Here is a 23,660-nt window from a genome sequence, read left to right as displayed (position 1 = left end):
ATTGCGAATTTGACATTCCTCTGCATGGGCTGTTGTGCAAAGCCTTCCAGTTACCGTCAATATCAATACGACTAGCTCTGAGATTTTTTCCACGATGAATAGTGATCTTCCAATGTCTCTTCCAGGGGCCGGTAAATTATGCTTAGTTGATCCAAGCTGGGACGATTGTCGATATCAAATGGGATGCCGAGGTTCAGTTTGAGCCATTTTTGACTCAGTCCAAGAAGCGGTCCAGACATGCGTACCACAGCATTCGGGATTTTATTCTTTGGGATCCGAGAATTTTGAGTAATTGATCGGAGGATGCGAGCAAGTTCCACGAAGCCATGTGTCGTGTTATTTGCCAGGATGAAGCGACCGTTGGAGTCCGGGTTTTGAGCAGCGCGAAGATGCGCGGTTGCGACATCTCGCACATCAACGATTGCGAACCACATATCGGGTACGCCCAAAAATAGCTGACCACGTAGCAATTGATCAAGTAGCGATAGACTGCCGGATTCCGACGCCGGGGATAAAGACGGGCCCAGGACAAGCCCAGGGTTAATCGTCACTAACTTCCAACGTTTGGGCGATGGTTGCGCATCATGTAACTTCCAAGCTTCTTTCTCAGCGACAACTTTGGAATATGGGTAGGCGTTATAAGTGACCGAGCTAGTGGTATTGAAGTACTCAGCGGAGAGAGTTCTATTCTTCATTTCCAACACGTCGGCATTATCGCCGAAGATGGCTGCCACGGATGAAGTCAAAACGACAAGCTTGACCGTTTCGCATTTCTGAACGGCATCCAGAACATGCTGTGTCCCCTTCAGAGCTGGCTCAACGACTTCCTTTTGCCCGTCGCGAATTTTGTTCTCGATAAAGAAGGGCGAGGCAATGTGGTACACAACCGAACAACCCTTCATTGAATCTTCGAACGATCCGGCCGCAAGTAGATCCGCTTCAAATAAAGTAAGCTTTCCGGGCCATCGATCTTGCATGTCGAGGAGATGCTTGATTTTCTTTTGATTTTTGGTGCTCCGGACCGTTGCGTGGACCTCGTGACCCTTTTCGAGAAGTTGCTGGACGACATGACTGGCGATAAAGCCGCTCGCGCCTGTCACAAGGGATATTTTGTTTTCTACCATTGTTGAAGAGCGTTGAATGGATTTGGTGAGTTTGAGAAGAGGGATATATAAATTTAAATGATAAACAGATGGTTTGCCGAACGAGTTAGTAGTCCCGAGGACCTCATATGAATGGCCGGGGTGTCAATTGCCCCGATCCCGATTCGTCGGTGCAGACATAGCTTGCCTATTTTATGACCGTGCGTGCTGCAATACCTCGGAAGTGTCCAGGTGCCATTGCTATATGCCTTTTTAAAGAACTTGTGTCTTTTTCTACTAGGGTAGTCACTGTTTTAGGAACTTGGATTCTTGATGTGAATATCGAGACGAAGGCTGCGAAAGAAGTAGTAGGGCCGAAGCGTTTGGAATATCCTCAGGCGAGCACAAATTCTTACTACTGCCCAGGTGATAAAAGACTGCGTTATCGACAAATCTGGTACGTTTGAATATGGTCGAGAAGAAAATGATTCGCTGCTTGTTACGTGGCTCCCTGCCCAGGTGAATGTTTCTCGAACTTCAAATTTGTTCCCTCGTTTCACATTGCGCTATTTCACGGAAGTGGATATAATGGGAGCGCCACAGCTAGTATTAGGTGAATATGATGGGATTAAAAGCGCTAGGAAACGTCGGAAACTGCAAGGATATTTGACCTGGTAGTTTTGAAATCATTAACTCACAGTTTCCGCACCCCACCGACGGCTTTCATCTGAAAGAATATCGACAATGGCGGTAGTGCAACATTTTTCTCCCATTGAGAGCCATACCCCCATGCAAAATCAATCAAATAGCTATCGACCCCGGCACCATGGGAATTTTCAGCGGCCCCGGCACTCCTCGAGGTGGGATTTTTCGAAGTCCGGTATCGCCCATCTCTCTATCCACTCTCATTTTAGGATATCCTGCGCAGTTGGCCGCTTTTCTGGCTCAAAAGACAGCATCGATCGCAACATATCCATAACAGCATTTTTCTCTTCTACTTCAAGACTTGAAATTTCAGCCTTTTGTTGTGGGAGTTGAATGTGCTTTGCAAAGCGGTCTTCCCAAGACCTCACCTGTCGACCTTGATTTGGGTTTCCACTTTCCTCAAAATATTCGTGGCATGCCACCTGTTTCTCTCACCACCGTAGTGGTAATTTCCCTCGAGTATCAATCTGCTCGGCTGTGGTGTCGTCTGGCGTGGAAATTATATCCTCGAACAAGGGGCGCTAGCCCAGTATTATCCATATGGAACATGCAAGTGTCCAAATATCAGCTGAAAAGGAAAGGCCACATTCTGGCTCAAATCGAGCTTCAGGCGGTATAAAGGACATAGGGGCGTGCGAATGATATCGGTACTCTCTCGAGGGTCTATATGCCTCTCCAAAATCACCGAGAAAGACTCTAGCCTCTGGAGGCGAGAATTCTTCCGAAGCCTTTTCAAGCCAGATAGGAAGGACAATGCTAGATGGAATACTAGACTCAACTGGTTGACCTGACTGGTTCTGATGCGGGCGAACCATACTTTTCGTACAACTCTTCAATTGAGAGCTTACTAAAATCAGCTGAGAAGTATAAAAGCATATTCCCGATGTGAAGGTCTGATTGAATTGTTGTGTAAGCATATGGTTGTAAAGCTATAAGTAATGGTGACTGTCCTCCATGAACAAATCCTTTGCTATGGATGTACTCGACGGCTAGCAAAATTTGCACAATAAGCGAGCGAGCTGTCATGGCCTGAAAGATGCGTTTGTATGATCCTTCTTTCGCACTCGAGACACTGCACCTTCACAGGGTTGTCACATAGCAAGGGTGGGCGCCATTAGGGCCATGGAGGACGAATCTATCTTTGATACAGGGGATCATTGTCTTTTCTGGATATTCAGATGGAGAAGAATGGTTCAGAAAATTGAGGATATCAACCTCTCGATCTTTTGAATCCGCCGTTCCAAATTTCACTGCCACGTATGAATTAGACTGGTAGTCACGGCAGAGCCAAGTGGTTGAATAGGCTAGGATACTGAGCCTAGCCCGTGGGCGACTCGGTATCGGGATTGAAGAACATCTCCTATCAGAATAGGGTGATATCCACCTGCCTAGTACTTTTCCAGTCTCTCAACTTCTTCTACTGGTACATATTTGAAGGGGAGTGGACCAGAGTTAGCACTAGACGAAGTTTTTTCAAAGCCATAAAGGAATTGATATAGAGCTTTTCTTCTCTTCTTTCTTCGGACTGATAGAATATAGACAATGGCATGATTCCAAAAGAAATTGAATCACTTGTTCTATTCGGGTTAGCCCATTTCCATTTCTGTGGTGCAAAAACCTTAAACTTGTGAGTTCATACGGAATTCGGATTATCTATCTCAGTGGCGACTGAATGCCATTATACACCCCCCACCTGGGCACTGGCAGTGAACCGGACCGACTATCTGCCCGTCTCCCCGCTTGTTGGGAATGCGCGATTTTGTGTTGTCGCCAACATATCCAGCTAACATGGGAGTAAAGACTGACTCGCCAGTACGGACCGAAATTATGTCTGTTACTAAGCAAAACACATGCCGAGGTTGAAATTGACTCGGGGTTTTTTGGGGATCCGACCCTTCGATTGGGAGGGAGGAGGCTGGGAGCTAGGGCCTTACTCATCTGTCATGATTCTCTTAATAGTCTTCGCCATTATCATCCAGATCTAATTCAAGACTGAAAGCCGATCAAAAATTCGTTTCTCATTCACAAAAATGCCCAACACTACTCTCCTCAAAGTTGCCGGATACGGCTCCCTCGCTGTTGCCTTCTCCCATGCGGTCAGTCATGAAATGGATGCCAATTTGAGAAGAAAAAATTGCGATAAAATATAAGTCTGACTTCATTTTTTTAGGCTGCTGCGAAACAATTCATGAACCTCCGCGCATTCCAGGAACTGCCAAACATTGCATACACACGCAGTACTATCGGATGGTACCAAGGAAGCGGCTTCTTGATTTTGACTGGCATGTCTTGCCCTTTGGTAAAACATCATTAAGCCAACTTACATTTGATTCTAACATTTATTCTCCCAGCTTTGCTAAACCTCAACTGGGCGCAAAATCCAACATCCTTGGAAGAGCCACTTCAACGTTGCATGGCTGCTCTACTCGTTCTCATTTCCTGGGCTAGTTCTGCTTGGTATATTCGCAGAGGGGTAAAGTCTAGTGGATTCCTCACAGCATTTGCTGGTGTACTTCAGGCTTGGGCAGCTCTTCGCTGATCTTATATTGGAAGTAAGATATGGATATCTCAATCCACAAAGCTACGGACAAGAGAGAATGCTTAGCATATTCTTGGCTGATTGGACTACTCAAATAAATTGTTAGAAATATCGATTAATTTCTAGCGTATAGTAGCTTATAAAGGATGCTATGTCGGTCGAATGAACAAAGTTGGCTAGTTGAATTGCATGCGGTTACTTTCACACCAAGCTAACACTCTAATACGAGACCTGCTACCTATAGACCTCAGGATGCAGATAAATTTTCAAAAATAATGATTTCACACCTGAACACTTGAATGTTCCAATTTTTTCAGCGATCGATAATGCCAGTATCGGGCAAATTTAAGATGAGAAATCATTGATCAGATGGAGAGAAGCCTCGGTTAGAAAGTCATTAGGAGTCGGTGAACCTCGGGGTCCCTCAACACTCAACAGAAAAGAATTTATTAATCGGCTTTCTCGCAATAATCCACAGATTAGAATTGATCTCTCGGGACAACATTCTGTCCGTTTCTTATCACGCCAGGACTCCACATGTAGATGTCAATGGCATCTGTTGCTTGAAAATGGGAAATGCTGATAAATTAGAAGAGTGCAGTTTGCCAGTGGGGAATTGTGATAACTCTGAAAATGCCTCTTTTTTCTCATTTGGATTCTGCAGTGACAACTCAACGGCTCAGAGACAAGGCTCCCTACCCTTTCCGTTCCCGTCAAAGAGTTCTAAAAAGATCACGCAAAGCCTGCGACCGGTGTCGGTTGAGAAAATGCAAAGTAAGGATTGAAAAAACAAGAAAGCGCAAAATCGGAGACTATTCAGTATGTTGCAATGTACTAACTCTCTTCAAGTGCGATGGTCTCAATCCATGTCATCGCTGCAAAGAGGATGATGCTGTTTGTATTTTTGGTCAAGGCAAGAAGCAACACACAGATGATTCTTCCAAGTGAGCCTCTGAACTCACCAAACCTCGTTCTTCTGAAACTGATAAAAATCATACAGATATATGAAAACGAATGAGAGGAAAAATCCAGCGACCTTGAACGGGGCTGAGCAGCTATACATAAGAATAAATAAAGAGGAAGAAAGTGACCCCCAGAGCCAGCATCTGACTCCTGATTCGCCAGGATATCACGATTCCCCTATCCAGGTCTTCCGTGACGATCTATCTGCAGCTAAAGATACCACAAAGACAATATTGAAAGACTCCTCGCAAACTGTATCACTCCCAGGGTCAGATGGAGAGCCCTCCCAAAGCTCTCGTTCTTGTCAAGGTGGATCTCGGTGCTGGGATCGTGATGGGTACCATGAAAAATATAGGGATTCCTCAGCCATGGGAGATCACAGTTCTGTGCAGACACCTCTGGCTACTTTCAAAGTAAATGGATACAGGAACGTGGTGATGGAACATGAAAATGGACACGAGAATGCTATGAAGGGGGATGAGTTTTGGGTGTCGAACAGCTCAATGTGGTGCGGTATTGATCTCAGTATCTTTGATGACATGAACCTGGTGTAATTAGAAAATGATTTAATTTTAGCCTCTGATGCTGCTGGTAAGTTAGTATTAAACGTTTCATTCATACAATATTCAAAGAGGCTGATTTCACACTAAAACATGTTGTATGATGTTATATGAATCTAAGATGAAAACTTAGACCTTCCCATATTCCCTGGCCCCGACCATTAAATATTTTTGCATTCAAGTTGAAAGCCCCATCACCTGGGCAGGTTTTTGTCACTAAATTGCAAACCAAGCTTCAGACTTAAGGGTTCAACTGCTACCCTATCAGTGGGTGTTCTCTGAAGGGCGCAGGGCTAGACCGCTATGGGAAACCGCCGGTCGATCCCCTGGGGTTTAAATGACTCTCGCAATCCATTCAAAAAACATTAGACTGAATTTCACTCAATTCCGTCGTGTTCAATTTTCTTTTGGCCATTCCTGGCCGTGATTCAAAAATACCACCTACAACCATGGCCTCTTCTCAACCACCTTTCACCGTGCGCTTGGCGCTGAAATCTGACGCCGCCACGATCGCCGAGATAGGTGTCCACGTTTTCACCATCAGCTTTGGCCATGCAATCGACCCACAGTCACTTGCGACATATCTCAAGAATGAATATTCAACCGAAGCAATTGAGAATGACATCGATGATTTGTCTAGAACACTTCTCGTCTCAGTGGATCAGAACGGTCAAGTTATCGGCTTCGGTTACTTGACCCGCGGAAGTGATGACCCTTGTCTCGCCCATGTGAGCCAGAAAGCTGAGTTGCAACGGATATACGTCAATTCTTCGGCACAAGGGAAAGGAGTTGGCAGCTTATTGGCAAAAAGCCTTGAGAGTCTTGCGCGGGAGCAAGGGTTCACCAACTTGTGGCTCGGTGTTTGGGAGGAGAATACAAGCGCCATTCGTGCATATGAGAGGTGGGGGTATCAAATTGTGGGTGAACATGATTTCGAGATAGGCTCAGATACTATTCACAGAGATTTGATCATGCTGAAGAGCTTATGACCAAATAGTTTGGAGACATGAATTTGCATCATATACTATCATTACAATCTCGCATAGCAATGGCAAAGCTCATATTTGCGGAGGTTCTTGATGACTGCTGATTACTGCCCAATCGAATGTACCTTACTCAATAGACGCTGAAATGAAGGCCTACGCTACGCGCTGGGGTTGACCTGCCTTTTAGTCAATGGCCCACGCCAGGCACTAGTTTCACTGGGGCGGCGGAGTCGAAACAAAACATCGCTTTCGAATTTGAGGTCGTTTTTTGCTCCAAAGCACTCATTACAGGCTGACAGCCCATGGACCATTGCATAGGAAGCGTCTCTTACCCATCCGCTCTTGGATCACACCCTTCTTCTCAAGCGCATGATCGTCGTGTCAAAAGGAAAGGAGATATGCTACGCGAAACAGCCTACTCAAACGCAAGAACTGATCGCCCTTCTGAAATGCGGCAAACCAAGAAAACAAGAAACCAAATCACTATGCGCCTAAAAGTCACAAACGGTGTCACTATTCAAAGATGACTCGCGGCCAGCGGGATGGAGGCATTGGCATCGGCAAGAATTTGCTCAAACAAGAATTGCGAGGCAGGGTGCCCAACTGCTCAGTATGAGACGAGTTTTGGGCGAGTTCAACTACAACACGGTGACGGAGAACACCGTTTCCACAAACTCCTCAATCCTCTACTATATACTCAAGATCGACGGTTCGGGGAATCCTCTGCCATCCTCGTGGGAATGCGCAAGAACAACGCGGGCACACTTCATACATCCATGTATATCAGCCGCTCTTGCTGACGTGTCGTTCAAGAAGTTCGAGTTCCTTTTACCTGTCGGCGTTCGTTCATTTATGCAGTCTACGAGTAGCTAGTATGGACCTCAGAGCTAAACAACCTTGGGATAATAATCTTGAAGACATGATATTGACCTCGTAGAACATAAAATAAAGTATAAACAACATGGAAAATCACACCAGACGCTCCATCTATGACATAAACTGTGAACCAGAGAAGATATAAACAAGCACAACTTGCCACTGGCACAAAGGGCCAGAAAGGGAAAAAAAAGGAAATCCAAAAACCAATTTTTTACAGATCAACAACTGAAAACGAGATTACTCACGCCCTAGCAGCAGGGCGGAGAATCGCCTCAGTTATCAACCCAGAACTTCATGCGGATACCCATGGCGGCAAGCTCAACATCCAAGTACCGCAACACACCAGGGACAGCAACAACCGTAACATCATCACCACCAACATACCGCAACCCATCGCCATCCTCCCAAGCCTCAGCCCTAGAGTCATTAAAGCCAGCCTCACGCGCACAACGACGGCAACGCACGATACCAGTAACACCACCCAACGCACCACCGCCCATACCCGCACCGCCAGGACCAGCAGATGCAGGCTGTTGATTAGGCGCAGCCTTAGCGGCCGCAGCGATAGCGCCGGCATTAACAGCAGCGCGACGAGACGCACCCGAGCCCGCAACAGCAACCTGCGTCGAGAGGAAAGATCCACAACCGCGACAGATCCAGGCGAGTTGGGAGTCGGAGCAGTTCATCAGACGGTCTTGGAGAAGGAAGGCGGCTCCGTGAGCGATGAGGGAATCGCGCTCCATTTCTCCGACACGGATACCACCACCCTTGGCACGGCCCTTGACGGGTTGGCCGGTTAGGCCATTTACGGGGCCGGTTGTGCGGACTTGGAATTTGTCGTTTACCATGTGACGCAGTCGTTGGTAGTAGACTAGACCCATGTAGATATCTGCGGCGAATTCTTTGCCCGTGATTCCGGAGTAGAGGGGTTCGTTGCCGTAGTAGTTGTAACCGGCTTTCTTCAGTTGGTGGCCAAAGTAGTCGGTTGCAGTGTTCTCTTCGCTGAATTTGAAGGGCGTTGAGTCTTGCGGGTGGCCGTGGAGGGCACCGGCTTTTCCGGCCATTGATTCGATCATTTGGGCGATTGTCATACCTGAGGGAGAGTTGTTAGTGTGGAATTTGGGAAGGGCGTTGGGGGAAATGGGGAATGCTTACGGGACGGGAAAGCGTGAGGGTTGATGATGAGATCGGGTTGCATGCCGCTCTCGGAGAATGGCATGTCGACCGCTGGCCACAGTTGGGAGCAAACACCCTTCTGTCCGTGACGAGAGGAGAACTTGTCACCGATAATCGGCTTACGGGGGATGCGGTACTTGACGCTGATGGATTGGATAGGCTCGTTGCCGTTCTCCGAACCCATGAGGCGGATGCTCTCGATGTAACCGACTTCGGAATCCTTGTATTTGAGGAAGTGGGTGATGCCGTCGACATTGATGTAGGAGTCGGAGGCGGCGTCGTAGCGGACATTGTGCCAGGCGGCAATCTTATCACCCTCCTTGACACGAATTCCGATGTGGGGGAGACCGTCTTCGTCGATGATGTTCTTGGCTTCGCTACGGATCTCGTCGCCGGGGGCGAAACCGAAGAGCTTGCTCACGTCGCGCTTAGACTTGCTGCGGCGAGAGTCGCGCTCCGCCAGGGTGTGCACCTTCGTCTTGTAGATAGTTCCGTGACCGAAGCCGCGCTCGTGGGCGGACTTGTTGATGATCATGGCGTCGTCCATGTCGTAGCCGGTGTACGAGATAATGGCAACGACGGCGTTCATGCCGTTAGGGAAGTTGTCCAGACCGTAGGCGTTGTAAAGAGGAGGACGGACAATGGGTGTTTGACCGGTTTGGATGCGGTACAGCTTGTTGTCTGTACGGTAGGCGATCGATGTACCGGGAGTACCCATTGTCTGCTTGCTCATCTGACACTGGTACATGTTACGAGGGGACTGATTGTAATCGGAGAAGGGGGTCATATTGGCGACGATCGAGAGGATGTTGGTAGGGGTGAACTCAATGTGAGTGGACAGGCCGGAGATGAGATCGGATTCCAGACAGGCAATCTCCATGAAGGGCTGCTCGAAGGGGCCAACGTAGTCCGTCTTGTCCAGGGCAAGGTACTTGACGGGACGGTACATTCTGGCGGATTGGGAGAAGAGGTAGACACCGGGATACTGGCCACCGTTCGAGTTGGGAATGTAGCCAATCTCAAGGCCGAGGGGAACGTTGTTCATGCCGGCAACCTTCCAGTAGCGGAGAGTGTCGTGAACCTTGCGGGCCTGGTCGGGAGAGCAGAAACCAACAATTCGGCCGTCCAGCTGGACGACAACGCTGTCATCGATGGCGACGGAAGACTCAGGTCGGACACCAAGCTGAACGAGAAGCTTGGGAATGTTGGATACCTCAAGGTTATCCGTGGAAATCAGACACTTGTGGGCCAAATGGTTCAGCAGACCGCAAGGAGAACCATCAGGAGTGTGGACAGGGCAGAGGAAACCCCAACTCTCCGGCAGCAATTTACGGACGGTGGTAGTTTTCAATTGGGCGAAGAAACTACCACGATGAATCATGCGGAAATGACTGATGAATCGGTAGAAGTTGATCTTCTCGGCCATAACAGTGTAACCGGAGGTTTGTTGCAGGTCGAGACCAGTAGGACTGACCAAGTTACCAGTGGAGAGGAAGTACTCGAGAGCATGGCCAATATTCTCGTTGGATCGCTTAACGATCTTGGACAGGAAATCGCGTTCGAATGAGGGATCTGTGAATTTGGCACCACCATTGCGGATGCTCCAGTCACGGGCGATGGGGCCGAAGGAACGGAGCCACTCTTCGATACGCTCCTTGAGGATCATACCGTAGAGGAAACCACCGAGCAGAATCTCCTGGTTGGAGACGGCATCGGGATTATCAGGCGCACAGTCGCCGGACACCAGAGCATACAGCTTGCGGATCATGAAGATGATCATCTTGAACTTGTCGTAATCCTGGGACTCGGTGACATTCTGGAAACCCAGGTGAGGCAGGACAACCCTGCGCAGGAACTCGGTTCCAACCTCCTCGTCGGGCATATCGGCGGGGACACCCAGAACCGGACGGAAGCTCTTACCAAAGTGAGCCCGGCAGTCAGACTTGCTGTGCTTGCCGTAGGCCTGGTAGGTTCGCAGGAGAAGCTCTACACGATCTGTAACGAAGGTGTTCTTCATGCCCTTGGAAGAGGCACTGCCCACAATACCCTCGAAGATCTCGCGGTCGTTGGTCTCGACCAGAGCCTTGAGGATCATCATGACGGGGATCAGGAACTCGTTCTTGCGCCATGAGAACCGGAAGGTAACGTTTCCGTCGGAGAGGTAGTGGAGGACGTTGGTCTGCGAGGTTTGATCGGGTCGGACGGATCGTATTTGCACACCGAACTTGGTGTAAGTGTGACCACGCTTGACGAAGGAACCACGGATGATGGACATGGGGTAGTTGCGCTTGCCAACGATCAGCATACGGATGAGCTTCTCGTTACCGTTGACAATAAAGTAACCACCCAGCTCTTCAGACTCCTCCTTGCGAGTGACCAATTCCTCGGGAGTGGCCTTCTCGAGGTGGCACCGGTTGGTGCGCATCATGATGGGGACCTGACCCAGCTCACGCACCGACTCCATCCAGTCTCCATTATTGACCTGGTACTCGAGACGGGCGCGCAGCTTTCCGCGGTAGGTTGCGTGGCGCTCACGGCACTCTGAAGGGTAGATGTTGCGGTTCTTAAGGCTGTGCTTGTTGGTAGGCGGGAGGACCGGCTTTTCGAGGAAAACTTCCTTCACGCGAACATTTAGGCGGTTGCGCTTGGGGGCGCGGAGGCCCTGAGCCACACGGGCCTTCTTCTGCTCGGGAGTCTCGAGCTCGCCATCCAGGAAGGACTTGACGCCGATATCCTTCAGACCGGCCTCGAGGATCTTGCTATCATCGAAGATGGCATTGAAGGAGTCGATATGAGGGCGAATGGAGTCGGACAGGGAAGGAAAGGCGGTGTGATCCTTGGGAGGGTTCTTGTAGAGATTCTCGCGCCTCAGGGTGTCGAAATCGACAGACCACTGGGTGTCGGTGGGCGCGGGCGCCATTGTGAAATGAAGCTGTCGGATTAACCGGTATAGAGCAGAGAAAAGCTGGGGGGGTCAATGGGGAATAAGGTAGAAGAGTAAGGGGAATTCAAAGACGGGCAATGAATGACAGACCCTCAGCCTCAGTCTGCCAGGAAATACGCAAACAAGCAAGAGGAGTGAGCCAGCAATGGCAGCTTTGGATGAAGACTACCTGAGGTTTCTCTTTCTTGCTGGGCTGTCGGGGAAATTTTCGAGAGTGGATCCTTATCGGCACGTGGTGATAGAGGGCGGTGTACTGAGGCTGCCAAGACCACCTTGAGGCAACCTTAGAAAGGATGGCAGAATCAGAATGGGTATGACTAATCATATAAAGCAACTACATGGGACATACATGAACTGTATGGAGTAAATACACATAGATTTACTTAGTATTTAGTATCTGAAATACTATAGTGGGTGAAAGTGGGATATTAAAATGGAAGAAGTAATAGGTAAGCTACTACACACTACACGACGTCAGGCCGAGAGTACCTAAGCCTCAAGGTAAGCGCCCCTCAACGGGAGTCATGTGGGCGTAGATCTATTCGACACTGCCTAAACGCCGGTTTTTTTGCTATTTGGCTTTTCCCCTGCTTTTGTGCTCTTTTATTCTATTCTATTTTATTTTCTTGATTTTATTCTATTTACTCTATTGATTCTATTCCTTTCTTTTCTTTTCTTTTCCATTCTTTTTCCCGCTGTCCCGCGGGTAACTCTACTTGCTTCTTCTTCCACCCTGTGTAGGACCTCTTCACTCATCACTCCCTCGACCCCACTCTTCTCTCCCACAACCCAATCCAACCCAACCCAATCCAATCTATTCCACTCTAATCCAATCCGCTTGCTTTCCTCTGTTCTGACCTGCTCTCCTATATCATAACTGGTCACGCTCCCACTTGCCCTCCTCCCTACCTCTAATCCTGGTCTTGATTCTGATTCCGGTTCCGATCTACGCGCCTTGGTCTACATCCAGTTTTGGTCCTCTTGACTCCGATTCTTCTCATCTTTTCTCATCTTCCAGAACTCACTCACTCACTCCCTTCGCCATGGCTGGTATCTTCCGCAGCATCTATGACTGGCTTCTGAGGATGTTCTGGTAAGAGTGGGCCATCGAGGCGTCCGGGAAGACCCCCCCCGGCCCGTTCCCCCGTGTCTCCCCGCAGATGAAGCCTGGCTAACCTTGAGAACCCCTGCAGGGCCACCGAGATGGATGTCACCATGATCGGCCTGCAAAATGCGGGAAAGTCTTCCTTACTGCGTGTTTTAGCAGTATGTCCTGTCCCCTTTCATTCCCTTGTCCTTTTCCTTTCCTCCCCGTTGTATGTTGTGTGTTGTGTCATCGCTGTCGCTGTTCCATCACTGACCGACTCTGGCAGGGCGGGGAATTCACTATCGAGTACGTTGATCGTCCAAGCGTATCCAAGCGTATCAAATCCCATCGCTTCCCTCGGCTTCCGCTCACGAGATGACAGCTCCATCCCGACTATCGGGTTCAACACCAAAAGAGTCCAAAAGGGCCATGTGACTCTAAAATGGTACCCCCCCCTTCCCCTTACCTTTCCATTTCTCGTTCTCCTCCCCCGCCATCGGTCCGTTGTTTCTAACCCCGCACAGCTGGGATCTGGGTGGCCAACCTCGCTTTCGCCCCATGTGGGAGCGATATTGTCGGGGCGTCAACGCCATCGTGTAAGCCATTCTGTTTCGTTTCGTTTCGTCGTGCCGGCACTCCGTCGGGGGCCGCACCGCATCGCATCTGCTGACCTGCCGAAAAATAAGATATATTGTAGATGCCGCCGATCGAGGCGCTCTACCCGCCGCCACGGAGGAGTTGCATGAGCTGATAAACAAGCCCACCCTGGACGGAATCCCACTCCTCGTACTGGGTAATAAATCCGATTTACCGGTCAAGTTGTCTGTTGATGAGTTGATCGATGCGATGGACCTTAAGTCCATTACGCACCGGGAAGTCAGCTGTTATGGGATCAGCGCGAAAGAGGAGACTAACCTCGACGCGGTACTGCATTGGCTGATTGCCCGGGCGAGTCGATGAGATAAGGTGAAGATGAAACATCCCCTCGCCTTGAATTTGCCTTGTCATTGATAATGTTCTGTCCACTGTATCTGCGACTTTTGATTATCTGCGATCATCATTTGCAATTCGTTTAGCTCGACGCATTTCGTGGCACTATATCCCTGTTTTTTTTTCGTTTATGATTCTTCATATTCCAAGGTTCCTGTCGAAAGTTGTTTTTGTTGTTCATGACCTTGGCCCTGGAAATGGGGTTGTGTTCTGTTCTGTCTGTTCTTCTTTGCTCTTCTCTGTTCTGTTCCAGTAGACGGTTAGGCTCGCAGCCTGTGACGATGAAACGAATTATGTGATAACATTTGGTCTTGCGGTAGTGGTGTATGTATGAGTGATTGTGATAAAGTATTATGATCGAGAATTGAGATTATTCCCTTTACGTATCAGGGAGACGGCGAGTATAAATAAGGCGAGCACACACGGACCAAGTGATGCGTTGGCAATGCAGCAAGTGGCCACCTGCCAAGCGACATGTGGATATGTACTATTATTACTATTAGTATAGTTATTACAGTTACGACTAGAGAGTACCTAGGTATACTATAAGATGCTGGTCTACTAGTACTAGTCGTAGAATGATCATAAATAATACCCAAATAAACTTAACTAGATACTCATATTAATAATACCGGTATACTCCGGACTCCTACTCGTCATCGACCGCGCCTCACTCCACTGTGGCGGGATTGGCCCGGGGAAGAACTGCGCCTCGATGGCGATCATTAATTTGTAAATTACTTGGATTCACCACTTATTACCGATATTTCCTATATATCCTATTTATTCTTTCTCTCCTGTAGCTCACTTTAATTCCTGCAAATTTCAATTTATCCCAGCCACTGCTGATCCCACCAGCCCATATTATCTTACTTCTCTCTGTGGTTGACTGCAGCCTAGTGCCAAGCCTAAAGGGTCCCCAGCCCCGGCAACACTTGACCTTCCAACTTCATTTCATCTGCAACTTTGCTTTCTCAACCCTCCCCCCCCATCACTCATCATGGCCATCATTCCCCGTTGGTACAGTAATTGGTATGTTCTTCCGCTTCCCCCACCCCTTCCTTACTATCCCCTTCTTGACCCTCACTAACATCCACAGCTATGGCGACGACTGCTACTACGGCTCCAACTGGGACCGCTGGGGTCGCTGGGTAGCCTTTGCCGTAATCGTCGGCTGCGCATTCCTTCTATTCTTCGGCTTTGCGTGAGTTCCCCATTTTACATTTCTTTCATTTCCCTTGCGTGACTTTTGACTTGACCGGTCGCTAATCTTCCCTCTCCAGCTGCTTCAACGCCCGTCGCCGCCGCTCTCACGGCCGCCGACCAATGGCCGGAACAGGTTGGATGGCACCACCACCAGGCCCGCCTCCTCCAAACCAACCATACTATCAACAACCCTACGGCGGAGACCCCTACAACCAACAACCACCCCCGCCCCAATACTCCGCCAACCCGAACCAGTACGGCTACTTCGGCGCTGCCCCTAATCAGAACCAGGGCCCTGGCCCTCACCCGCAACAAAATGGTATCGAGCTCCAGTCCCCGCCGAATGCATATGGACAGGGTGCGCGCGAGTATGCGCCTCCCGAAGGTCCACCCCCTGCGAAGGTCTAAATGCTGGGTTATGTGCATGTGATGCGCTGCGCTGCGATTGAACCTTCGGGCTGGGCTAGGTTGGGCCGGGGAGTGAAAGGACCTAGCCGCCCGCTTTCTTTCGGCCCCCAATCAGCCCCTTCCTCGATGCGCGCGCGCTGCATGCTTAGATCTATCCTCAGGCTCGGTGGATCCCATCGGTTCTAGCCCTGGCTCGATAAAGGGGCCGGCCGTGCCGATCTGATTGACCTGATAATGATGCGGAATTACTTGCTTGCACGGGAAATCTGGCGTTCTTTTTATGCTGGTCTTTGTTTTTTTTAAATTCCCCCCTTTCGATTCGGCTTTGGAGTCTGTGCGAGATGGAATGGTTTGGGGGTGTGATGATCTATCTCTCTTTTCTTTTCTTGTCTTCTCTTTGCACGCACTGATCTGACGCGCGTTTTTCTTACGCGAAAAGACCTGCGTTGGCTTTTCTCCTCTCGGCATACTGGGAGAGCATCCCCTAATACCCTCTACGCCATCACACTCTGCTCTGCGGTCCTGTTCTGTTACCTTCTGCACTGCCATGTAATTCGGTTGTGCTTGACTTGGCCGGTCTGATATGATTCGGGTCGACGGCATGGATGGCGTACCGGGGTACAGATAGACCTGCGGCGGACATTGCTCGTACATGATTATTCCTACAATAATGACATTTTCTATTCAAAAGCGCTGTGTTGCTCCACTTTCCACCAGACTCGAGTTCATGGTTGCCTGAACTATTCATAGACTGAAACTTGTCCATGAAAATAACGCTGTACAACTTAATCTCGGGTCCAAACATAGAAATGCTGACTACTTGTGGCAGCAGGGATGAGGCGTGTATCTTTCAACATCCCTGCGTCTCCGTCCCCCCTATCCACAAATCTGGAAATTCCCGACTAGCCACGCGCTAAGTGTGAACTTCGGATTCTTCGTATTCTTCAGTGCCAAGTCGTCGTAAGACCCCGAATCTAACCGATTTTGGAGGGGGGCACAACACTACTAGTAGTCGCTCCACTTCCAATTTACCCCTAGTAGTATTATCATGATCGTGACGGCCCCGGGAAAAGTGGTCCTAGCGAGATACTAGTATAGTTTCTGAAACAAGGGCAATTCATCTCAGCCGCATACTCGCAGGCTCAGCGGCAATGCCACCTAACCGTGCAAAATTACTAGTATTGGACTCGTTTCAACCAATCAGATATATCCATTCGGCCCCATAGTAGATAATATGACGATCTCCGGCGGCTAACGAGTTGATCAGAGTAACGCGCCAAGGGAGGAATTGTTTCGGCAGCTTGAACCGCGGGGGCTGGAAAATTCGGGGAATTTGGTGCTTTCGTGGCTTGGTAGTATTTTCATAGTTATGCCACAAGCATATTTAAACTTGATTCCTACGCTTGAGTTCGGTTTTAAGGCCAGAAATAGAGAGAAGTGGTGGTGATACTAGTACTAGAAGTACTAGATAAATGCTGAATATAGGCAGGCCCCTTCTTTTACTCGAGCGGAATACTAGTAGTGATCTGACTATTTCTTCGAGGCTATCACATAAATCACGAATCAAATCACCAGCTTGGTTCAATTGAATATTCAAATCCATCGCCAAAGTCTGCTTCACTGAATTTGTCGATTCCTCCCTCCACACCATCATCGCCCACAGTCCATATGCCACTTTCAACCATCGCCGTAAAGCCATTATTCGGCACATCTGCCGCATCAAGTTCAGCATCGGTAGGAAGAGCATGTACAGAAGAAATTGACAGAAGTGAGTCAGGAGACATTCGAGATTCAATGATATCTGAGTAGCGCTCCATCGCGGTTATTGTACTCTCAACCTGGAAGTCACAATAAGGGAGCAATGCCAACAGATTGAACTGTGGTCTATCTGTCGGGAAACCAAGCTCATCAAAAGAACTCTTATCTGGAATTCCAGCAACAATTTTACCAATCTGAACCAGGCGTATCCAGTAGGTCACAATAGTCTCCAGTAGAAGCCACATCTCTTCATGCTCATATATGGGCTCTAGACTTTCCCTATTGTCTGTAGTCATAGAGAACGACAGTCGATTGCGCTGTTGGTCATATATGACACCTAGATTATGTGAGCCCAGGGTGTCTTGAGTATGATAAATGAGAACGAATCGTTCTTTGCCTTTCTCCAACTTCCTGTCTTCCGAGTCGATGACATATTCATCGCAGGGCATCAGCACAAGAGAGTCAACCCAGTAAAAGAACTCATGTTTAGATTCATAGATAAGATCCAGGAATGAGTTAAGCGGCGGAATAAGGCGGCTCCGAATAGACGCTATTTCCTCTCCTGCCTGCCTAAAGAGCCACTTTTCACTGGCTAGTGCATCAAGGTCGGGTGTGTCTTGTTTGTGAAGAGCCTTCCAACCTAATGCCACGATGTACTTGTGTAATCTGGCGCAGCGCTCATAGTCGAAAGTACCATTGCAGGCTGGGTTCTCGTCTGACACTAGAGCGTCTTCAATACCAAGAACCTTTTGAGGGGTGGTGTTCACCCGGGGCATGGTTGCGGTGATGTCGAAGGAAGGAAAGGTCTATCTGTGGAAGAAAATATATCAAGTTGACAATTGGTACTCGCTTGGACAATAGCAGCACTTGGCATCAATCACGTGGCCACTTGGCTAAATTTGCCATGTTTCACTTTAGCCTTTTTCTCTTCTTTACAGTGGGAGGCAATAATACCTGGTGATCGGATGAAGAGCCAAGGATGAAGCTATCTAGGAAGAGGCGGGCTTGGATGCCTGAGGCGCGGAACCTAGGCACCAGCCTCCAACAGTGCTGGTGCATCATCCAGATGGTATCCACGCCTACGCATGTACTTGGTTTCTTTCATCTCCACCACCTCCTCCTCCTCCTCCTCCTCTTCTTCTTCTTCTTCTCTTCTTCTCCTCATTTCCCTTCTCCTCAATCTGATTACTTGCTTTTTATACCACCACATGTTCACCTACGTGTGGCGCCGTGCCCAGGCTCCTCACATTTGAACCAATTCAACACATATCAGTCTTCCACCTTGGAAGTTGACTACTCACTATGTGCACATTCCTCGATAGGCAAATGACTTTATTCCAAGGTTCAGCGTCATTGCTGAAACCTTCCAATGCGCGTGTGTTGGAAAACATCATAACCCTTGGAATCTTGGAACTCCACAACAATTTTGAAGCACCGGGCCCTGATAAAGTAGTAAGACATATAAAATGCCCACCTGGGTATCTACCCTATCTTCAACCTTAACGATCTCGGGAGTTCCCGAAGTCCTGCGCGAGTTATCCAAGTTGCTAGTCTTCCTCGGTGAGTCTCCGAATCAAACTTATGCTCATCATCATCACACTCAACCCCAGACCAGTAATCATGATCAAAGCAACTGCAATCCAAGCAAGTGACATTGCCGCCGGGCCCACATGACAAGTAACCCCTCCATAAGAAAGAGTCTCGATCATTGAGGCTGTGGCACTCGTATTGAGATGTTGCCACAAGATGGAAATGAATGCGAAAATGGACCCTGCAAGGATACTCGTAACAGCAGCATTGGCCGTTCGACGAACCGGAAATGGTTTGACTTCGATTGTGTCTTCAACCTCGTCTTGCTCCTCATGCCAGCCAGGAAATGTCCCCATAATTAGAAAACAAATGAACACCAAGGCGAGGCTCAGGAATCTATGGTTGAACTCCGTCAACGATCCAGGAACTTGGAAAGCTCACTTCCGCCCTGAACAAATAAACTCACATCAATCCATCAAAAACAACCTCCGCTTGAAACTTCTTAGCAATGTATACCAGATTAAATGGGTCGGGTGATTCCGCATAGTTTGTGATGCTCTCAGCAATTGGGCTGGTTTGGAGTATACGTGCCAGGCTCCTTGCACTAGTAGAGCAAGTTTTGACCTCACTGTTCTGTATCATGCACATTCCCCTATATCCTACACGCACCTCCAAACTCGTTCCATTATGTGATAACGATGAATTTCGAATATAGTGTGCAATTGTTGTATCCACAAGGGTCGAATCCTTCGCCAACGGAGGAATTGCAGTGTTTTGTTTCAATGATAATAAGTAAATATTACTTAGGTTGGCGGACGTGCATCCAACCTCCAAAAATACTGAAATATCATCAGTAAACAGTTATTTGGAGATTATGATGTATATGAGATATAGTACATAGTAGAAGGCTTGCAATGACTAGGATAATCATCAAAACGTGATGGTAGGCAATTCTGGTAGCAAAGGCTATGATAAGCCGTGTCATTCGGCCATGTATTAGTATGCAATCTGATAAAGGGGCTCTCTTAGCGATGTCTTACAGGCAAATGCGTCAAAAATAGATACCATGATGACTTTTCCTAAAGGACCTGGATGACAATAGTGACGGTGACAGGCGGGGCTGGAAAAGCAAAATCACTTTTCTTCCCCTCCGGCTAGTTAGGGGACTTAGGGTCATATGACGAGAATTTCAAATTTCGCTACTTGACTAAAGTGGAGTTCCACTCCACAACAAACCAGAGAAGGATGTAAGAAGTGGCTAGTCCGGAGTAGGCTAAAAGGTTATGCAGTGCCTTAGACGAAGAGATTCATTGGCCATAATCCCAAGTGCGAATGCAGATACGGGTGGCCACTGAAAATTGAAAATACCTCAGCTTTCTACAGAGTCGATAGGCCTTGGTTTCCACGTTAAGTTGTGATAGTGGCGTGACGGGATGATTACGATGGTCTATTTCAGTTTGCCACCGAACCAAAAATCCCATGCCTTGCTAGAACGGATATTGTTGAGACGTGAAAGCTGACAGAGGCTTGTGAAGTGGAGTTTGCGATTGCGGGGCGGGCCGCATCCAACTCTCAGACTGGGGGTACTACGAGTAGTAGGTAATTTGATCTTGAGCTTCAAGTTTCCACTTCGCTACAACACTCCGCCAATAATAGGATATATGGCTTAAGGAATCTAATGGCGATACTAGAAGTATGAAGTAGCATGTTAGAATTCGTGGATCATGATGGTTCCAAGATTTGTTAAACTTGGGGTGTGGATCTCTAGCCAAAGCTCCTCGTGTGGGTCAAGCACAATCTGAAAGAGAAGAAAAAGAGCCCTAACAGTAAAATTCCAACAGTCAACCCGACTTTGATACCCATCGCCAGTGGGCGAGTCCAGATGAGCGCCAGCGGTATCAGCACCAGTATTGCCAGCGGAAAGAATCGGAAGACCGAATTGTTCATCCACCGACGCACTAACGCCCTTCTTCTATCTCCAAGCCAGACTATCAAAAAATAATGGGATGTATCTTGAATTTGCGAAAATCGACTGGACCCCACAGGGTCGGAAAATGAGTAGTCATAGTTGATAGAAAGGATGATGGAATTCCTAGCCGAGGACCGAAGGGTGGCAGCAATGAGAGTAGTTATAGCAATCGTGACGACAGTACCAAGACTGATTGCAAGGCGAATTCCAGCATCCAAGGGGCGAGACCAGAGAATTCCAATTGGTATGATTGAGAGTAAAAGAATGGTCAACAGAAAGGTTGGTAAGAGCCCCAAATTCTGGGATAGAACATGGTATGCCCAAGGTATTCTGCCTGTAGCCCACGAACAGGACTGATAAACACTTCGAGTAACGAGATCTTTCGCCCACCAAATAATGAGTCGTGTGGGAACAGAGCGTGGGTGAACGGGAAGGTCATGCCTTTCGGCGTACCTTTCAATACTGTCGTTTGTCTTGGTTTGCATGGTACCAAGCCATTGGCTTCTCATGAAAGCTCGCATCAAGTATGAGAAAGATATCGCAACGATGGCCACTAGGAAGAACATACCATTTGGCGCAGGCTCAGCAAAAGACTCAATCTGCATTCCGAAAACCGTAGCTGCAAAAGATAATGGAATAAAGATAAATGCGAGCTCTGTGAGTCTTGCTATAGCATGGGCCTCTGCAATTGATCTTTTGCTGTCTAATAATGACATATTGGAGTTTAGAGAGGCCGAAGTTTTCTGTAGTCGTTCAATAGTCTTCTCAATGGCCTCTGAAAGAACTCTGTAGTTTGGATCAGACATTCCCGCCTCTTGCAACGGCTCAAACGCTGCGATAGCTTTTTCGAAGCCGATCAAGGCTCTCATAGATGCTCTCAACTCTGGAAGTTCTCTATGAGCCCTACTGATGATTTGGCGCCATAGAACGAGTCGATCCTCCATCTTTGTATCATCTAAAATTTGAATGTCGATCTCATCGGCAATCTGATTAAGGTGTTTGAGAAGCGCCGATGTGTCCCGGAAAAAGATCTCCGACAATAAAGGGGCTATGCTGACAACGGCAGAATGCTTTAGCGCAGATTCATGTAGGTCATCACGCGTGGGTCTGGTTTGTCCGAGTCGACTTTTGAAAGCGAGCATTGATTTCCTGTTTTTGAACACCTCATCTAAGTCCGTATCGTCCTGGTATCTGAGAGAAGTCTGCTCAATAAAAACTCTTTCTTGTGGCTTCGTTTCAACATATCTCCCCTTCCGCGCGGTGGTATTGCCAAGCTGAAGACGCCGCGTGTTATTTTCACGCCAAGGGGAGTCGGCTGGAGTTGGTTGAAAGGTCCGAAAGGTCCCACCCTCCTCATCTGTTTGGTGGGCACCTCGAAACTTTTCATCTTCTCGCCCATGACTCGGAGGATCATATTTTTCATCTTCCGCCTCATTGGTTTCTCCTTCAAGTTTCCATACTCGCCACCCCTCAGTGACTCTTGGCAATGGGTCAAAAATAACAACCACTGCATTATGAGTTAGCAAAATTCTGCAGGCTCATATATGGTAGAGCTGACTTATTTGACAGTCCTCATTTTTGAGCACTTTTGTCCAAATTGATACCTTTTCCTCCCAGCCGCAATATGTTCCATCCAGGGCGGTTTGTTTGGGATCGGTACATAGATTCCATTCCGATCGGAAGATATTAGTACTAACCCGAGTGGTCACTCTATTTCGGCCGAACCAACGCTCTGTCTTATCCTTTAAGAGCTCGGAGACATTCATTTCCGAAAAGTAAGTTGGTTGCCGCCAAACATGGCGAAACCACCGCACTGTAAAAAAGGACTTGGAGAACGCTGCTGTTTTCCAGGTCTGCGCTGATGGCTGTTCGGAATCCTCAACATGATACCCAGAGTTAAGCAGATGTTGTTCGAAAAACTCAGGATTTATGCTAAATGTATCTCCTAGCCCATGTATCGCTTTTTTGCAGAGATCCTCCACAAGAATAACACGCTGTTTGACATGGGATGGGATACTCCTAAGAGAGCCTATCTCGCTAGCATTGTCAATCTTTCTGATAATTGGCATATGTTGCATATTGGCTGTATAGTCATAGCAAAGAATTGATGTCCGTTCATGGCGAGAGTCTTGGAGGATATTCCCATTTTTGATATGATCTAAAGCCTCGCTCGCATGTGCGAGAACTTCAGAGTATGAATCATGAGATGAAGCTGTGGAGTCTGGAAGAGGAACTGCCGACGGGAAAATTGGATTGTCGTAGCGAGAAATCGCCTCCAGTGATGATTTGGAATTTTCAGCCGTGTCGCTCTCAGGTTCGACATGCCGCGAACCGGAACTAGTAGCATGTTCGAGGTTCGACGTAGATCCTGATGGGGAATTGGGAAGATGAATCCGCTGAGGAATATCTTCATCTGGTAGACGGCTGTAGGGCAGAATATCATCCAACGAGCTCCTGTTTATCTCATTTTGAGATTGCTGATTGTTCTTATTTTCGCGTGTTTGGATCACGTCGGCATCTTGTTTATTGCTAGGCTCGTCGTAATTCAGACCTGAGAATACACCTTGTTCCAAACAGTCAGTGCTAGAGCGATACGAGGAACCTGAATCCATTTTCACGGGTGGTAGGGAAGCAATTCTAAGTGAGGTCTCGACCCCGCGTCGCCTCGTCGCCTCCATTTGGCCCCCACCACCATCAACCATCAGAGTCATGTGATTTACTCAGAATTTGTCTCCTCTATGATTAAGTCAATAATTCAATTCTCCGATGATATTTGCCTATTTTGTAATATGCCCATAGTAGTAGATACGACCACCGGGAGTGGAGAACAGGGCTTCCCGTCCGCTCAGCCGTACCCTGGACGTCGTAAATTTAGAAT

General features: G+C 48.1%; 10 protein-coding genes across 10 annotated transcripts; 5 read left to right on the top strand and 5 right to left on the bottom strand.

Moving 5' to 3' along the window:
- Nucleotides 1-71: 71 nt before the first annotated feature.
- N7533_008205 (uncharacterized protein) lies at nucleotides 72-1,124 on the bottom strand (the record flags this gene model as incomplete). The annotated part of the gene is made up of 1 exon (XM_057104855.1): nucleotides 72-1,124. One exon carries the CDS (start codon nucleotides 1,122-1,124, stop codon nucleotides 72-74), a length of 1,053 nt encoding a protein of 350 aa, XP_056959812.1.
- A 2,693-nt stretch (nucleotides 1,125-3,817) lies between these two features.
- N7533_008204 (uncharacterized protein) lies at nucleotides 3,818-4,101 on the top strand (the record flags this gene model as incomplete). Its single annotated transcript, XM_057104854.1, has 2 exons — nucleotides 3,818-3,883; nucleotides 3,958-4,101. 2 exons carry the CDS (start codon nucleotides 3,818-3,820, stop codon nucleotides 4,099-4,101), a joined length of 210 nt encoding a protein of 69 aa, XP_056959811.1.
- Nucleotides 4,102-5,657: 1,556 nt separating this feature from the next.
- N7533_008203 (uncharacterized protein) lies at nucleotides 5,658-5,843 on the top strand (the record flags this gene model as incomplete). Its single annotated transcript, XM_057104853.1, has 1 exon — nucleotides 5,658-5,843. The coding sequence occupies one exon, from the start codon at nucleotides 5,658-5,660 to the stop codon at nucleotides 5,841-5,843; it is 186 nt and encodes a 61-aa protein (XP_056959810.1).
- Nucleotides 5,844-6,298: 455 nt separating this feature from the next.
- On the top strand, nucleotides 6,299-6,838 carry N7533_008202 (GNAT family N-acetyltransferase; the record flags this gene model as incomplete). The annotated part of the gene is made up of 1 exon (XM_057104852.1): nucleotides 6,299-6,838. One exon carries the CDS (start codon nucleotides 6,299-6,301, stop codon nucleotides 6,836-6,838), a length of 540 nt encoding a protein of 179 aa, XP_056959809.1.
- A 1,148-nt stretch (nucleotides 6,839-7,986) lies between these two features.
- On the bottom strand, nucleotides 7,987-11,810 carry N7533_008201 (DNA-directed RNA polymerase I core subunit RPA135; the record flags this gene model as incomplete). The annotated part of the gene is made up of 2 exons (XM_057104851.1): nucleotides 7,987-8,807; nucleotides 8,870-11,810. The coding sequence occupies 2 exons, from the start codon at nucleotides 11,808-11,810 to the stop codon at nucleotides 7,987-7,989; spliced, it is 3,762 nt and encodes a 1,253-aa protein (XP_056959808.1).
- Nucleotides 11,811-12,877: 1,067 nt separating this feature from the next.
- Nucleotides 12,878-13,881, top strand: N7533_008200 (ADP-ribosylation factor-like protein; the record flags this gene model as incomplete). The annotated part of the gene is made up of 5 exons (XM_057104850.1): nucleotides 12,878-12,927; nucleotides 13,028-13,150; nucleotides 13,208-13,366; nucleotides 13,446-13,517; nucleotides 13,608-13,881. 5 exons carry the CDS (start codon nucleotides 12,878-12,880, stop codon nucleotides 13,879-13,881), a joined length of 678 nt encoding a protein of 225 aa, XP_056959807.1.
- A 1,030-nt stretch (nucleotides 13,882-14,911) lies between these two features.
- On the top strand, nucleotides 14,912-15,525 carry N7533_008199 (resistance to Congo red protein; the record flags this gene model as incomplete). The annotated part of the gene is made up of 3 exons (XM_057104849.1): nucleotides 14,912-14,943; nucleotides 15,011-15,115; nucleotides 15,195-15,525. 3 exons carry the CDS (start codon nucleotides 14,912-14,914, stop codon nucleotides 15,523-15,525), a joined length of 468 nt encoding a protein of 155 aa, XP_056959806.1.
- A 1,568-nt stretch (nucleotides 15,526-17,093) lies between these two features.
- On the bottom strand, nucleotides 17,094-18,059 carry N7533_008198 (uncharacterized protein; the record flags this gene model as incomplete). The annotated part of the gene is made up of 1 exon (XM_057104848.1): nucleotides 17,094-18,059. The coding sequence occupies one exon, from the start codon at nucleotides 18,057-18,059 to the stop codon at nucleotides 17,094-17,096; it is 966 nt and encodes a 321-aa protein (XP_056959805.1).
- Nucleotides 18,060-18,830: 771 nt separating this feature from the next.
- On the bottom strand, nucleotides 18,831-19,650 carry N7533_008197 (Fig1 domain-containing protein; the record flags this gene model as incomplete). The annotated part of the gene is made up of 2 exons (XM_057104847.1): nucleotides 18,831-19,209; nucleotides 19,280-19,650. Coding segments are annotated over 2 exons (750 nt in total), but the record flags the coding sequence as incomplete, so codon positions are not given.
- Nucleotides 19,651-20,521: 871 nt separating this feature from the next.
- Nucleotides 20,522-23,493, bottom strand: N7533_008196 (Mg2+ transporter protein CorA-like/Zinc transport protein ZntB; the record flags this gene model as incomplete). Its single annotated transcript, XM_057104846.1, has 3 exons — nucleotides 20,522-20,785; nucleotides 20,857-22,289; nucleotides 22,350-23,493. The coding sequence occupies 3 exons, from the start codon at nucleotides 23,491-23,493 to the stop codon at nucleotides 20,522-20,524; spliced, it is 2,841 nt and encodes a 946-aa protein (XP_056959803.1).
- Nucleotides 23,494-23,660: the final 167 nt, after the last annotated feature.

The sequence above is a fragment of the Penicillium manginii genome (assembly GCF_028828005.1).
Source record: "Penicillium manginii strain IBT 31320 chromosome Unknown utg000005l:1.0-5665137.0:1.0-5668048.0, whole genome shotgun sequence".
Taxonomy (NCBI): domain Eukaryota; kingdom Fungi; phylum Ascomycota; class Eurotiomycetes; order Eurotiales; family Aspergillaceae; genus Penicillium; species Penicillium manginii.
This window is presented reverse-complemented; position numbering and strand designations above follow the sequence as displayed.